General features: G+C 43.6%; 1 protein-coding gene across 13 annotated transcripts in view; it reads left to right on the top strand.

Annotated features, from left to right (window-relative positions):
* ZNF268 (zinc finger protein 268) overlaps window positions 1-12,597 on the top strand; it is a 30,775-nt gene extending 18,178 nt beyond the window's left edge. For 10 of the 13 annotated variants that reach the window (XM_063614784.1, XM_055240005.2, XM_063614783.1 and 7 more), the window contains one exon: window positions 141-9,626. In XM_063614784.1, coding sequence (XP_063470854.1) covers window positions 141-159 — 19 coding nt within the window. In that variant the 3' untranslated portion in view covers window positions 160-9,626. Of the gene's footprint in view, window positions 1-140; window positions 9,627-12,574 lie in introns of those variants that run through there. The other 3 variants (XM_063614778.1, XM_055240003.2, XM_063614777.1) reach the window with 3 other exon arrangements.
* Window positions 12,598-17,675: the final 5,078 nt, after the last annotated feature.

The raw sequence follows: 17,675 nt of genomic DNA on the forward strand, positions 1-17,675 counted from the left end.
CGGCATTTCATAGGGAACTTTCTAGTATACCACAATCGTGATTTATAACATGTGACTAATTGTTCTCATTTCATAGGCAACTTTCTAGTATACCACAATCATGTGATTTATAACATGTGACCAATTATTCTCATTTCTAGACACAGTCTGGAAAATTGATGATCTTATGGATTGGCATCAGGAAAATAAAGACAAGCTGGGAAGTACAGCAAAAAGCTTTGAATGCACTACATTTGGAAAACTATGTCTTCTTAGTACAAAGTATCTTTCAAGACAGAAATCTCATAAATGTGCCACGCATGGAAAGAGTTTGAAATATATAGATTTCACTAGTAATTATGCTAGAAAGAATCCTAATGGGTTTCAGGTACATGGAAAATCATTCTTCCATTCTAAACATGAGCAAACTGTTATTGGAGTAAAATACTGTGAAAGCAATGAATCTGGAAAAACTGTCAATAAGAAATCACAACTTATGTGCCAACAAATGTATATGGGTGAAAAACCCTTTGGATGCAGCTATTGTGAGAAAGCCTTCGGCAGCAAGTCATACCTTGTAGTGCATCAGCAAACTCATGCCGAAGAGAAACCCTATGGGTGTAATGAATGTGGGAAAGACTTCAGTAGTAAATCATACCTCATTGTACATCAGAGAATTCATACAGGAGAGAAACTACATGAATGCAGTGAATGCAGGAAAACATTCAGTTTCCATTCACAGCTTGTTATACATCAGAGAATTCACACAGGTGAGAATCTCTGTGAGTGCTGTGAATGTGGGAAAGTCTTCAGTAGGAAAGACCAGCTTGTTTCACACCAGAAAAGTCATTCAGGACAGAAACCATATGTGTGTAATGAATGTGGGAAAGCTTTTGGTTTAAAATCACAGCTCATTATACATGAAAGAATTCATACAGGAGAGAAACCATATGAATGCAATGAATGTCGGAAAGCCTTTAATACAAAGTCAAACCTTATGGTACATCAGAGAACCCATACAGGGGAGAAACCTTATGTTTGTAGTGATTGTGGAAAAGCCTTTACATTCAAGTCACAGCTCATTGTACATCAGGGGATTCACACAGGAGTGAAGCCTTATGGGTGTATTCAGTGTGGTAAAGGATTCAGTTTGAAATCACAGCTCATTGTACATCAGAGAAGTCACACAGGAATGAAACCTTATGTATGCAATGAATGTGGCAAAGCCTTCAGGAGCAAGTCATACCTTATTATACATACAAAGACTCATACAGGAGAAAAACTCCATGAATGCAACGATTGTGGGAAAGCCTTCAGTTTTAAATCACAGCTCATTATACATCAGAGGATTCATACAGGAGAGAACCCCTATGAATGCCATGAATGTGGGAAAACCTTCAGTCGGAAATACCAGCTTATTTCACACCAGAGAACTCATGCAGGAGAGAAGCCTTATGAATGCACTGACTGTGGAAAAGCTTTTGGTTTAAAGTCACAGCTTATTATACACCAGAGAACTCATACAGGGGAGAAACCATTTGAATGTAGTGAGTGTCAGAAAGCCTTTAATACAAAGTCAAACCTGATTGTACATCAGAGAACTCATACAGGAGAGAAACCCTATAGTTGTAATGAATGTGGAAAAGCCTTTACATTCAAATCGCAGCTCATTGTACATCAAGGAGTGCACACTGGAGTAAAACCCTATGGATGCAGTCAATGTGAAAAAACCTTTAGTTTGAAGTCCCAGCTCATTGTACATCAGAGAAGTCACACAGAAGTAAAACCATATGGATGCAGTGAGTGTGGGAAAGCCTTCAGGAGCAAGTCATACCTTAGTATACATATGAGAACTCATACGGGAGAGAAACCACATGAGTGCAGGGAATGCGGGAAATCCTTTAGTTTCAATTCACAACTCATTGTGCATCAGAGAATTCACACAGGAGAAAATCCCTATGAATGCAGTGAATGTGGGAAAGCCTTTAATAGGAAAGACCAGCTCATTTCACATCAGCGAACTCATGCGGGGGAAAAGCCTTATGGGTGCAGTGAATGTGGGAAAGCTTTTAGCAGCAAGTCATACCTAATTATACACATGAGAACTCATTCAGGTGAGAAACCATATGAATGTAATGAATGTGGGAAAGCCTTCATTTGGAAGTCACTACTCATTGTACATGAGCGAACTCATGCAGGGGTAAACCCTTATAAATGCAGTCAATGTGAGAAATCCTTCAGTGGGAAATTACGCCTTCTCGTACACCAGAGAATGCACACGAGAGAGAAAACATATGTATGCAGTGAGTGTGGAAAAGCCTTCATTAGAAATTCTCAGCTCATTGTACATCAAAGAACTCATTCAGGAGAGAAACCCTATGGGTGCAATGAATGTGGGAAAACCTTCTCTCAAAAATCAATTCTCAGTGCACATCAGAGAACACATACAGGAGAGAAGCCTTGTAAGTGCACTGAATGTGGGAAAGCCTTTTGTTGGAAGTCACAGCTCATTATGCATCAGAGAACTCATGTAGATGACAAACATTGATAATTTTATGAAACTCTGAAAAGTAAATTCACAAGAGATAGCAACAGAATCATATGTAAAGAGAAACTGTAAGTGGAATCATCTTGTCATCTTCCAGAAAACTCATACTGAATAGAAACTTTATGAATACACAGCATATGGAAAGGCATCCACAGAAAGCTGTTCTTTACATGCAAAAAGATAGTAGACAATACACAGGAAAACTGAATTTAGTAACCACTCTGAAAATTTTGAGCAGCAAGTCATACCTTTTTTTGAAAAGTTCATACAGGTGAGGAACCATGTTAAACGTTGTAAAGTCATTTTACTAACATTAGATTCACAAAGAGGAAACTTCATTAACCAGATGAATATAGAATAGACTTCTTTGAAATTCATAGTTTACAGGATTTTAATGAGAGAAATTATTGAGCTAATGAATGGCAGAATTAACAAAATTACAAACATTTTATGTATTGGAAGCATATACCTTGGAGGAACCATGCTATAAGGGAAACTTTAAATCTAGAAATGACAAACCCCTAGGGAAAAAATATATATAGGAGTGAACATCTATGAATGTACCAAATAAGGCACAGCTGGACTCTTAACCTCACCTTAGAAGCTTCATTCTAAAAAAAAAAAAAAAAAAACAACCAATTATTATATCTTAATATTAATTTTGAAGAATTATTTCCTTTAGGAATCATTTTAAGAGAAATTTTATTCCAGGTGTTCCAAAATTTCAGGAAAAGATTTGAGAAAATTCTCAATTATAAATAATAAGATACAGATTATTTCAGTGTACAAGCGAATCTAGTAAGGAGGTTAAGAATAAGAAATAACATCCTAGAGTCTACAGGGATATTTAGATATCTTACTATGTGTACTACATAATATGAATTTTGCAGTTTGGCATTTTACTTGTGAATGCCATATGTGAGACAAAAGTAAGTATCATCTTCCAGAGATTTCTACTCTGCATACCAACATTGTTTCTTTGTGTCTTACCAAATGCAACTTGTTACTAGCATATGACTTATTAAAAATGCATTTCCACACTGCAAACATTTTCTAGGGCTATCTTCTGCCCTTTGGAAGCAGTCTTGGCAGGAACCTCTTTAGTTATAGTAATCAATATAAGGCACACTTCATGTGTTTGTGTAGCCTGGAACCTATTCTACCTTCACTGGTTAGAACATCTTGATTTCCTCTTAGAGAAACGTTCCCTCATGGTGTATGTAGTGCCCAGGACTTGGCATGAGCACTATGGTCAGCTGAGGCTCAGAACTGTACATTGTTAATGGGTTTTTCAAGTTCAGAAAAGCAACATGAGCTTTTGTCCTATGGTAGCATCTTGATGTAGTAAGTAGCTATTTCAATAGAGGTTCCCAGAACAGCTTTTGTTACTATCATTTTCTTAACTTTGTTCACTTGTCTTTTATTTTGAGCTATTGGGTGTGCTTTTAATACATTCCTTGTTTGATTGCATTAGCCATTGTGTATCTATTGCGTACAGCTTACTAAATCAGATGGCTTCAGAAATGGGTGGTAGAGGAGTAGGCAGAAACTTGCAAGGATATGTGGATATTTGGAAATGGTTGTTTCCCAAGACAGGGTGGAAGTCTTTCAAGTCTCCATTTATATTCCATGGCAGAAACTTGGCCCATGCTATGAAGTCATGAAATGGATTGTTGGCATCATGTGCTCACTGAGGCTCTGGGGAAATGGATAAGTTGTCATTGAAAAATTTTAAACAGAATTCTGGAGTGTGGTCAAGAGGGGACTGCTTTTGATACCCATGTATAACATGGAGAATAATGATCTTAAAACTTCAATTTAAGATTATGTGTCATCAGTGATACTACTTAGTTATATGTAGCTATAGAGTCAGAATGGTGAAAAATTCTGCCAGTTGCTTACTCACAAAATTAGTTTTATTCACTATCTCGTCAGGTTTGTTATGTGAGTGGGCATTAATCTGGGAAGAGTGGGACCCTGGCAATTAGATTAGGGCTATCTTGGAGGAGTATGAGGATTCAACACTGCAAATATTTCTGAAACACCTTGTGCTTTGTACTCTATTAGATACCCAAAGAAATTTTCATCCTTGAAGCAGAGGAATTTAATGATTTCTGAACGCCTAACTGTTGTGTTCTGCTTATACAGAATCCAGTCTCAAGATACTTGGGGTGAAGAATGATGATTCACAGAAGGGAAGAGAAATCTTACATAAACAAATAATTGCAGATATTTGCTAAAGTATATCCCCCAGTCTGGGAAATACTGTAAAGGTGTATATTATTATTGATGTACCAAAGAAGACAAATGCATAAGAGAAAGTTTATATTCAGCTTACTACTATCTGGGGTTAGATTTTACTTTGTTGTTTTTTCAGATGCAAATCTACATGCAGCCTTGCCTGGTAGAAGCCAGAAGTGTTGACAGTATTGAGGACAGCACTCAGATACTGTGGGAAAGAATAATACTTGATTAGGACTTAATATTGTTTAATGAAATGAAAATTTTACAAAACAGAAATTGTTATTGGTTTGTAAATCTACCTAGTTCTTCTACCCCAGCCCCAGAAAAGAAAGACATTCCAGAGACTTTTCAGGAATAGTTATTAGTTACAAGGAAAATCCAAGGAAAGATAACCCCAATATTTTACAACTTCCCCATCAAATAGAAATTTAGGAGAAAAAATGACTTGCAAACCATATTTGTGAACATAGGTTTAAAAATCCATATTTGTGAACATAGGTTTAAAAATTCTAAATGGAATTATAGCAAACCAATGTATAGCTAACAACAAGAAAGTCATGATATTAGGTTTAACAGACTATTAGTGGATCCAGCAGCATCCTTTGTTCATTACCAGCAGAATCACTATTATTTATAATGGCAGTGTGCCCACTTAAAAAGAGATATATGGGGCCGGGCACGGTGGCTCACACTTGTAATCCCAGCACTTTGGGAGGCTGAGATGGTGGATCACCTGAGGTCAGGAGTTTGAGACCAGCCTGGCCAATATTGTGAAATCCCTCTCTACTAAAAATACAAAAAAATAGCAGGGCATGGTAATTGACGCCTATAATCCCAGCTACTTGGGAGGCTGGGGTGGGAGAATCACTTGAATCTAGGAGGCGGAAGTTGCAGTGAGCTGAGATCGTACCACTGTACTCCACCCTGGGTGACAGAGCGAGACCCTGTCTCAACAAAAGAGTATGTTTGGAAGATTTAATATTAGAAAATATTTTAATTAACTTTACTACCAGATAGAACTCATAGGGATTATCTCAGTATATGCTGACAAATCACTTGATGGAATTTAATACCCATAGATGACACTAAAATACTATTAAGTTGGGAATTAAAATTAACTCCTGTAACTTGGTAGGGAATATATGTTCCGAAAACACAAATGTCATACTTAATGATAAAATGGTAGAAAGATTCCTTTAAAGTAAAATTAGCCAGGGGCAGTGGCTCATCCATGTAATCCCAGCATTGGGGAGGCTGAGGCTGGAGGATTGCTGGAACCCAGGAGTTTGAGACCAGCCTGACCAACATAGGGAGACCCTGTCTGTACAAAAACTTTTTAAAAAAGATTAGCCAGGTGTGGTCAGGTGCTGTGGCTCATGCCTGTAATCCCAGCATTTTGGGAGGCCGAGGTGGGCAGATCACTTGAGGTCAGGATTTCAAGACCAGTGTGGCTAACATGGTGAAACCCCATCTCTACTAAAAATACAAAAATCAGCCAGGTGTGATGGCACGTGCCTGTAATCCCATCTCAGGAGGCTGAGGCAGGAGAATTGCTTGAACCCAGGAGGTGGAAGTTGCAGTGAGCCAAGATTGCACCACTGCACTCCAGGCTGGGCGACAGAACAAGACTCCATCTCGAAAAAAAGATTAGCCAGGTGTAGTGGCATGTGCCTGTAGTCCGAGCTACTGAGGAGGCTGAGGCAGGAGGTTAGCTTGAGTCCAGTAGTTCAAGGCTACAGTGAGCTATGATCATGCCCCTGCACTCCATCCTGGGCAACAAAGCGAGACCCTGTCTGTAAAAAACAAAGCAAAATTACAAGAATGCGCGTCACTTTTATGAAATGAGTAACATCTAGCCAATGTGTGAAAACAAGGAATGTGAGGAATTAGGGATGGGTGCAGAAACAAAACTGCCATGAATTGGAGATGTGATTGTATAATTAGGAAACCCAAAATAAACCACAAACAAATGTTTAGAACTGCCAGTAGAGTAGCAAGTATACAGTTGTCAGTATCCATGGAGGACCCAACCCCCAACCACAGATACTCCCTGTGGATGCTCAAGCTCCTTATATGGCATATTATTTGCATTTTTTTTTTTTTTTTTTTTTTTTTTGAGATGGAGTCTCGCTCTTGCCAGGCTGGAGTGCAGTGGTGTGGTCTTGGCTCACTGCAACCTCTGCTTCCTGGGTTCAAGCAATTCTCCTGCCTCAGCCTCCGTAGTAGCTGGGATTACAGGCACACGCTACCATGCCCAGCTAATTTTTGTATTTTTAGTAGAGATGGGGTTTCACCATGTTGGCCAGGCTGGTCGTGAACTCCTGACCTCGTGATCCACCCACCTCGGCCTTCCAAAGTGCTGGGATTACAGGCGTGAGCCACCACGCCCGCCCAGTATTTGCATATTTTCTATACACATTGTTTTGTATACTTTAAATCACCCCTACCCATAGTACCTAATGAAATGTAAAATGCCATATGTAAATAGTTCTTAAACTGTATTGGTATTTGTGTTTTTATTGTTATTATTTGTTTTTCAAATATTGAGCCAAAGTTGGTTGAATCCATGAATATAGAGCCCATGGATTTGGAGGCCCACTGTGTGTGTGTGTGTGTGTGTGTGTGTGTCTTAATACCACTGATGGGTCCTGCAAAAGACATCTTGCTAAGCAGGAATTAATGTCAAATCATTTAAGATTGTCATTGTGTCATGAAAGATTTTGTCAAACATGACAATTATGTCAATTGAAAACAAGGTAAGTATATTTTTAAAATATCATTGACAAAAATTAGCAAAAGTATATAGGATTAACAATTTTATGTAATCCCAGCACTTTGGGAGGCTGAGGTGGGAAGATTGTTTCAGCTCAGGAGTTTGAGATCGTCTGGGCAACATAGCAAGACCCTATCTCTACAAAAAATAAAAAATTAGCTGGGTGTGGTGGCATGTGTCTGTAGTCCCAGCTGTGCTAGAGGCTGAGGTGGGAGGATCACATGGGCCTGGGAGGTTGAGCCTGCAGTGAGCTGTGATTGCACCACTGCACTCTAGCTTGGGCAACAGAGTGAGAAGAGAATTGTGTAAAATCTAGAAAGAGGAAAAATTAAAAGTCATATAAGAGAAACCTATTGCATCAAAGTAGAAACCTAGAGGAAATAGTTGATTTCCTAGTAAAAATACATATGTTAGGACCTTGAAGGAAAGTATAAAAAATTAGCATAGAAAAGCTTAGAATAATGCTTCAAGAGCTCCCATTGGAAAAGTCCCCAGGATCATAACAGGTTCACAGCTGAGTGTCAACTGACCTTTAACAAATTGATTTTATTTAAAATGGTCAAGGCCTGTGGAAAAAAAAGGGATGACTTTCTTCAATTAATTTTATGGTATAATATCAATTTTATTTTATTTTATATATATATTTTGAGACGGAGTCTCACTCTGTTGCCAGGCTGGAGTGCAGTGGTGTAATCTTGACTCACTGCAACCTCCACCTCCCAGGTTCAAGTGACTCTCCTGCCTCAGCCTCCTGAGTAGCTGGGACTACAGGTGTGTGCCACCATGCCCAGCTAATTTTTGTATTTTTAGTAGAGATGGGGTTTCACCGTGTTGGCCAGGATGGTCTCGATCTCCTGACCTCGTGATCTGCCCCCTCAGCCTCCCAAAGTGTGAGGATTACAGGCAGGAGCCACTGCACCTGGCCTAATATATTTCATCTAATGTATGATGTCAATGTTTGTAAAACAATCTTTTATGCACCAGTATAGATATAGAATGAATTAACTGTGACTTTCTCAGGAAAAGAAGGAAAAATGATGAGTTAACATCCGTTAAAGCCACAAACTCATTTTCTTTTTTTGAGACAGTCACTCTGTTATCCAGGCTGGAATGCAGTGGCGTGATCATGGCGCACTGCAGCCTCAACCTCCCCGGCTCAGGTGATCCTCCCAGCTCAGCCTCTGGAGTATCTGGGACCCACAGGCAAGTGTCACCATACCTGGCTAATTTTTTGTATTTATATATTTTTGAGATGGAGTCTTTTTTTTTTTTGAGACGGAGTCTCGCTGTTGCCCAGGCTGGAGTGCAGTGGCGCGATTTCGGCTCACTGCAGGCTCCACCCCACGGGGTTCACGCCATTCTCCTGCCTCAGCCTCCCGAGTATCTGGGACTACAGCCACCCGCCACCTCGTCCGGCTAATTTTTTTTTTGTATTTTTAGTAGAGGCGGGGTTTCACCGTGTTAGCCAGGATGGTCTCGATCTCCTGACCTCGTGATCCGCCCGCCTCAGCCTCCCAAAGTGCTGGGATTACAGGCGTGAGCCACCGTGCCTGGCTGAGATGGAGTCTTGTACTGTCGCTCGGACTAGAGTGCAGTGGCGCCATCCGGCTCACTGCAACCTCCGCCTCAGGTTCAAGCGATTCTCCTGTCTAAGCCTCCCGAGTAGCTGGATTACAGACACCTGTCACCACGTCTGGCTAATTTTTTGTATTTTTAGTAGAGACAGGGTTTCACCATGTTGGCCAGGCTGGTCTCAAACTCCTGACCTCATGGTTTGCCCCCCTCAGCCTCCCAAAGTGCTGGGATTACAGGCGTGAGCCACCGGCCTGTTATTTATTTTTCTTAATTCTTTGCTAAAGGGCCAGGTAGAGTTATTTATTTATTTATTTCTTGTAGAGATGGGGTTTTACCATGTTTTCCAGTCTGGTTTCAAACTCCTGGGCTCAAGCAGTCCACCTGCCTTGGCCTCCCAAAGTGCTAGGATTACAGGCGTGAGCCACTGCACCCAGCCATAAATCTTCAATAAAATCTGATTTTGGTATAAATTATATATTTAAATTTAAATAAAGTTGTAAGTTTTAACATGTCTACTCTTTAATTTTCAATATTGTTTCAACTACTTGTTAGAAACACAAGCCATTAAAACATTAATAAAAAGGCTGGGCATGGTGGCTCATGCCTGTAATCTCAACACTGTGAGACTGAGGCAGGTGGATAACTTGAGGTCAGGAGTTCGAGACCAGCCTGGCTAATATGGTGAAACCCCATCTCTACTAAAAATATAAAAATTGGCCAGCTATGGTGGCATGCACCTGTAATCCAAGCTACTCAGGAGAATTGCTTGAACTGGAGAGGCGGAGGTTGCAGTGAGCTGAGATTGTGCCATTGCACTCCAGCCTGGGCGGCAGAGTGAGACTCCAAAAAAAAAAATTAATAAAAGCAAAGCACATACGGTGCACATTTGCCCTTCCCTCTTGGGATCCAGGGTGACCCCACTGGTGCTGTTCATCCCCAACTTTGACCTGGACTGTTCCAGTGTTTTGTCTCAGTGTTTCTCCCTTTTTTGTACTGGGATTTCTCCCCAGAAACAAACCCATATGTACAAAAAGTAGTTGGACTTGTTATAAAGATGACTAGTGGAAACCTCAATAAGGTATGATTTCCTAAAATAAATCTTGTTCTGATACTACAGGGCAAAGTAAAACAGCAAAGCTCCCTCCTCAGCACTCAGGGTGCAGGCCCCACTTTTCCTCGTCTTTTCCTCCTGTGGCCTCCATGTATCCCAAAGGTGAGGTGACATCTCCCCAGATTGGTCCGGAAAATGAAGCACTGATCGTCACTGTGGGTGCACCCACAGGAGCCTTCAGATATGGAAGCTCTGGATCTCACTGTGATGCACCCCCTAGGGGGTCCCCAGGTTGTGAGGAAAAGGAAGCTTTAGTCCTCACTGTGGTTGCATCCCCCACCAGTGGTCCTCAGGTTGGTCCTGAGAAGGAAGTTCCGGTGCTCAGTGTGATGTACCACCACCCAGGGGTCCCCAGGTCCTGAGGAGAAGGAAGCTCAGAACCTCACTGTGGATGTGCCCCACGAGGGTCCCTAGGTCAGTCCTGAAGAGAAACAAGCTCCAGTCTTCACTGTGGTTGTGCCCCACAGTGGTCCTCAGGTTGGCCAGTGGAGAAGGAAGCTCCGGTTCTTAGTGTGATGCACCCCCCACGTTGGTCCTGAGATGAGGCAAATTCTGGTCATACTGTGAAGTGCCCCTCGGGGGCCTCCGGGTCCTGAGAAGGAAGGGCTGTCTGTCACTGTGGATTCCCCCCTGCCAAGGGTCCCAGGTCAGTCCTGAGGAGAAGGCAGCTCTGGTCTTTGCTGTGATGCAGCCCCTAGTGATCCCCAGGTCCTGAGTAGAAGGAAGGCCTGGTGCTCTGTGGATTCAGCCCAGAGGTCTGTAAGCAGAATGCAGGTACTGCAAGCAGGCTAGACAAGGTGTTTGCACCCCTTCCTTACTACCTAGGCACAGTCTCGGATGGTCAATGCTTCCTGTTTTGTGATGGCCATGTGCCCCCTCTTGCAGTCCCAGTGAACCCCTGAAATTCAATCTTATGATTTCCCATGCCATAATTTTGGAAAATGAAACTGAAATAGAGTCCACCATTCCATGCCTTAATTGGAATGGATAGAGATAATAAAAGGCAAAGTAGATGGCCAATAGACAAAAGTCAAGTGATTTCCTATATATTAGAAATAATGTATAGGAATAATTGGAATTTGTAATGGAAAAAAATCATTCAAAAAAATCTGAAAAAGTGTTTGTATGCAAAATATACAAAAAAACTAAAATTGAACAAGAAGACAACCCAATTAAAAATGGGGATAGATCCAAATACATACTTTCCAAAGAAGATATACAGATGGCAAATAAGCATACCAAATAATGCTCAGTGACACTTGTCATGAGGGAAAAGCAAATTAAAATAACAATGAGATAGCACTGCACATCTATTAAAGTGACTACAATCTAAAAATAAGTAAATTTGCAATTGCAACAGGAAGTCTTATTCATTGCTGGTGCAATGCATAATAGTATAGCCATTTTGGAAGATAGTTTGACTTTTCCCCAAAGCTAAACAAATCTTCACAATATGAGCCAACAATCACACTCCTAGGTATTTAGATAACTGCTTTGAAAATTTATGAGTTTGATCTAAACAAAACCCAGCATGTACTCATGTACAGCAGCTCTTTTCATAACAGACAAATACTTTAAGGAATCAGGATAACCTTCAATAGGTGAATGAATAACTAGGCTGGGGTACATCCATGCAATGGAATCATGTTCAGCAAGAGCAAGCTCTGAGGCCTTGCAGGACATGGATGAATCTGATAGACATATTGCTAAGTGAAAGAGGCCAGTGTGAAAAGGCTGTATGATCCCATTTCTATGATGTTATGGAAAAGCAGAAACTACAGGGGTAGCAAACATATCTGTGATTGATGATGGTTTGTAGAGGGCAGGGAGTGAGTTAAATAGGAGGATGTAATGATAGAAACAGGCACAAATGGGCCTTTGGAGAGTGTACTCCCTCTGCTTAGTGAAATTATGCTGGGTGTGTGTGGAAGATCCTGGGATGTATAATGCCAGCATGAACAAAAAGGCCACTTATCACTCCAGGAGAGCAGGGTCTTCTTTCATCACACATGAAATTATTTCAGGATCAGTTCCAAGGGAGACTTTCGTGTGTGATTATATATATATATATATATATACACACATATATATACACATATATATACACACATATATACACATATATACACATATATATACACACATATATACACACATATATACACACACATATAATAAGAAAATTTACCATTTTAACTATTTTTAAGTGTACACTTCAGTGGCATGAAGTACATTTCCATTATTGTGCAACTATCATTTTACATTCCACCAGCAGTGAACAAGGCTTCCAATTTCTCCACATACTTGCCAATGTTAATTAGTTTGTTTCTCTCTCATTTCATAGGCATGATCATGACTCACTGCAGCCGCAACCTCCTGGGCTCAAGGGATCCTTCCACCTCAGCCTCCTGGTTAGCTGGAACTACAGGTGCCACTACACCCAGATCGTTTTTTGGTTTTCTTGAAATGGAGTTTCACTCTGTCACCCAGGCTAGAGTGCAGTGGCACCATCTCAGCTCACTGCAACCTCTGCCTCCTAGGTTTCAGTGATTCTCCTTCCTCAGCCTCCTGAGTAGCTGGGATTACAGGCATGTGCCACCATGTCCAGCTACTTTTTGTATTTTTAGTAGAGACAGGGTTTCACCATGTTGGCCAGGCCAGGCTCGTCTCAAACTGCTGTCCTCAAGTGATCCACTCATCTTGGCCTCCCAAAGTGCTGGGATTGCAGGCTTGAACCACTGCACCTGGCCTCCATATTTTTTATAATAGTCACTCTAACATGTATGAAATGGTATCTCTTTGTGGTTTTGATTTTCATTTACCTAATGGCTAGTGATGTTGAAAATCTTTTCATATACTTCTTGGCATTGGATTTGGCAATGATTTATTGGATATGACACCAGAAGCATGGGAAACAAAAGAAAAAATAGATAAATTGGACTTCACCAAAATTGAAAACTTTGGCATTAATGGACACTATCAAGAAAGTGAAAAGCAGCTGGTGTGGTGGCCAAGGCGGGAGGATCACTGGAGGTCAGGAGTGCGAGACCAGCCTGGTTAACTTGGTGAAACCCCATCTCTACTAAAAATACAAAAAAAGAAAAAAAAAAAAAGCCGGGTGTGGTGGCGGGTGCCTGCAATCCCAGCAACTCAGGAAGCTGAGGCAGGAGGATCGCTTGAAGCTGCGAGGTGGAGGTTGCAGTGAGCCGAGATCATGCTAGTGCACTCCAGCCCAGGCGACAGAGCAAGAAAGCAAAATTCCGTCTCAAAAAAAAAAAAAAAAAAAGGCCGGGTGTGATGGCTCACGCCTGTAATCCCAGCACTTTGGGAGGCTGAGGCGGGCGGATCAGGCGGTCAGGAGATCGAGACCATCCTGGCTAACATAGTGAAACTCCGTCTCTACAAAAAAATACAAAAAATTAGCCAGGCATGGTGGCAGGCGCCTGTAGTCCCAGCTGCTCGGGAGGCTGAGGCAGGAGAATGGCGTGAACCTGGGAAGCGGAGCTGGCAGTGAGCCCAGATCTCACCACTGCACTCTAGCCTGGGTGACAGAGCGAGACTCGGTCTCAAAAAAAAAAAAAAAAGTGAATATGGGAGAAAAGACACTGTAAAATAATATACCTGATAAGGGTCTAGTATCCAGAACATATAAAGAACTCTTACAACCCAACAACAAAAAGACAACCCAATATCAAAATGGGCAGAGGACTTGAAGAGACTTCTGTAAAGAAGATATGCAAATAGCATATGAAACGATACTCAACATCACTAGCCATCATGGAAATATAAATAAAAAATACAATGAGATAACACTCCATACCCATCAGAATGTCTATTATTTTAAAAACAAACCAGAAACAAGTGCTGACAAAGAAGTGGAGAAATGTGAACACCGCTGTAAAATGGTAAAGCTGCTATGGCTGACCCTTGCTACAATGTGGAGGAACCTCAGAAACATTGTGCTGAGAACCCAGCACAGGGCCACACACCTGTAATCCCAGCTACTCGGGAGGCTGAGGTGGGAGGGTTGCTTGAGCTTGGGAGTTCAAGTCCATTCTGGGTAGCATAGCAAGACTCCATCTCTACAAAGATAAAAATAAAAACAATGTGCAGAAAGAAGCTGGACACAAAAAGGTCACATACTGTATGATACCACTTATATGAAATACCCAGAATGGGTAAATCCAAAGAGAGCATATTGGCAGTTTTCAAGGGTTGGAGGGAGGATGGAATGCGTGACAGCTGCTTAATGGAGGGAGGGTTTCCTTTGGGGTGATGAAACTATTTTGGAACTAAGAGGTGGTGGCTGCACAATGTTGTGCATGGACTAAATGTCACAGAAATGTACATTTTTAAAAGTTAATTTTATATTGTGTAAATTTTACCTCAGTAAAAAAATCTAGTCCACAGCATTCCCTCACCAGGGTGAGCCCTCTTAGCCTCGCATTTAAGTCCCTCCATAGCCCAGTGCTGCCTGGGCCTGGCCAACCACATTCCAGACATGTGCTCCGGCCACACCATCTGCCAGCTCCTAAACCCATGGCCGTTTCATCATTCCAGGTCCAGGTCATCTTCTGATGCCTTCACAGACACTAAATGATCAGCAATGCCTCCTTAGGGCACACAGGGTCTTTTGAAACTTTCGTTGCTATAATTCATACCTCAGCACATGGTATCCAAGGGTTGTACCATTTCAATAAGGAGAAATCAGTGTTTTCTGACCACCACCATGCAGGTGTCTTGCTCAGGTGACTCACAGTAATCTGCTAGGTATGGCTAGTTCCTTGTGCAGAGGGGAGGGCCAGGCTCAGGTGACTGAGTGATTCACCTGCAATCACACAGGCTTCCAAGTGACTTCACACTCAGGTTCCAGCCCAGAACCCCGTCTCCAGGTGCCACTCAAAGTTTGTGAGTCATATGAACCTGTGTCCAGGCCGCACAGGAGAGGTAACCCAGCTGTGGGGGCACTTGTCTGGTCATTAGATGGCCCAAGTCCCGCGTGAAGCCTCATGAGCCACACAGACCCTATCATAAATACACCAGCCTGGGGCTCCCCAGAGGCCAGCTCCAGGAAGTGGAATCATGCTAGTATTGTAATATTTAGTTAGAACTGAGGCCACCTGCAACTCGTTGCCATCTACACCGCTTCCACTCTCTGGTTGCTAAAGATCAATCCTAGGGCCTGCCTCAACCCTGATGATTCAGCTCCACTGAGGCCCCCCAGAAAACCTCAGGGGCTCTGCAGGCAAGCAGAGTGGGAGGGATGTTATTTGAGTCAGAAGTGGCTTTTGCCTTTGGGGGCCTGGGACTGTATGTACTTTTTGCCCAGGCCACAGGAAGCATGGGAACCCCCATGAGAGGTCCCTTGCTGTGGCTCACCATCCAGAGAAGGACCAGCCTCTGGTTTTTCCTGCCTTCAAAACACGAGCACCTCAACCCCAGAACAGTCTGGATCCAGCCCTTACTGGGCAAGGGATCCCAATGCCAGCCCCAAACCCAGCAGTTAGGCCCTCCTGTGAACTGCCTGGAGCACCAGGTACAAGGATGGGGCACCCTGGGAGGGGCCATGGTTACCTGGCACCAGCAGGGATATGGAGATCACCAGCAGAGACAGAGACACTGCTGGGGTTGAATTATATCCCCCAAATTCATATGTTCAAGTACTGACCCCCAGTAGCTGTGAATATGGCCTTATATGGAAATAGGGTCTTTGCAGATGATAAATGTGAGATGAGGTAGAGCCAGCCTTAAGCCACTGTGATTGTCCTTATAAAAAGGGGGAATTTGGACAGACATGCATACAGGGAGGAAGGCTACTGAAGACTGAAGCTTCGAAGTCACAAGCCAAGAAACAAGCAGAATGGGGAGAGGCCTGGGGGTGATCCTTCCCACTCTTCAGAGAGAGCATGACTCAGTCTCCTGGATTTCCCAACTCGGAGACAACACATCTCCGTTGCTCTAAGCCTCTCAGTTTGTGGTGCGTTGTTACAGCAGCCCTAGGAAAGGAACACAGGCATGCTCCATCCACCACTCTCTCCAGACCACAGCTGCCTCCCAAGCCCACCCGAGACGGTGAGTCAGGGAAGTAGGGCTCTTCATGGGCCACCACTGCTACTGGGTGATCACTCTGTCTGGAAGTCCTGGTCTCAGTTCTCAGTCTCCTGGAGCTGTTTCAGCCTCCACCCTGCTGTCACTGGAGCTGCCTGGAGCCCCCACCTCGCTGTCCCTGGAGTCCAGAAAGCCCAGGGCTGGCCAAACCCCACCCCTCATACCTCTCTTGACCCCGCCTCCCAGCCATCAATCCACTGAACAGCCATTATGTCCCTTCATTCTCTAGACAGGTGCCTCAGGAAGACACAGAAAGGGGTCACACCACTTGCTCATGGTGCCTTACCTGTGTCCACTGGACTCAGGCTGGTCCTTTAATGGGATGAGGGCAGAACAGGCTGTGGGGCCACATCCCATTGTCAGAGAGGCCAGGGATAAAGCCAGAAAGGAGACAGGGGAAGGAAGGGCCTGTGGGCAGCAGCTCCTCCTCACAGGTGCTGAACAGAGAAGGTGAGGAGCCTCCAGCCTCCATCCTGGCAGGACCTGCAACCACTGCTAGAGGTCCCCTTTTGGGAGGTCCAGTCCTAGCCAAGGGCCAGCTCCAGAGACTTTAGTCCATTTTCTCCAGAATGGACATGATACAGCTGTTGGAGTCAGGACTCTAGAACATCCAGGACTGAGCCCTGCTGAGGACAGGAGGGAACAACATGCCACAGAGATCCTTGTGCAGCCTGGGCCTCTGGCTGTGACCAGCTAGCACCCAGTGCCTCTTTGCTAGGTCTCTGGGCCCTGCTGGTTGCAGGAAAGGCCTCAGCCCACGGATGGGATGGGCCCAGGCTCTGCGTGTTTCCTGGGAGGGCCAAAGGGTGGTGCCTCCCATAGCAGCCCAAGGCACAGTAGTCATTGCTGCTGCTTCTGCCCTGAGTCTGGCGGATCCAGCCTGTGGGGAACATGGGGGCTGGTTCTCCTGCGACAGGGAGGCAAGCAGCTGTGCCCTCCACTCCACACCACCCTGCTGGCAGCACATCCTTCAAGCTCAGGATTGCTGGGAAGCTGGTCCCAGTGCCCTCCTGCTTCTCCTCCAGGCCTGGGGATTGCCAGGGATGCATGGGGCCACAGGTGAGCAATGCAATGGTTGCCAGACTCCAAGGCTCCTGTTCTCTTTGCCACACTACCCCATTCCCTTCCTATCACAATGCCCTTCTGCAACCTCCGTCAAGATTCTCCTGTTCTCCCGACCCCCACCGCCAGGTCTCCTAGACATGGCTCCTCCTCCTGTCCCACCCATGACCCCACAGGAAGGTTAGTATTTGTGCCTTTGTCTCTCACAGAGCAGCTTGGGAGCTCCTGAGAGCAGGGCCAGAGTCTGACTTCTCTGGGTTAAGGGCTACTGATCT

Source organism: Symphalangus syndactylus, chromosome 13 (genome assembly GCF_028878055.3).
Source record: "Symphalangus syndactylus isolate Jambi chromosome 13, NHGRI_mSymSyn1-v2.1_pri, whole genome shotgun sequence".
Lineage (NCBI taxonomy): Eukaryota > Metazoa > Chordata > Mammalia > Primates > Hylobatidae > Symphalangus > Symphalangus syndactylus.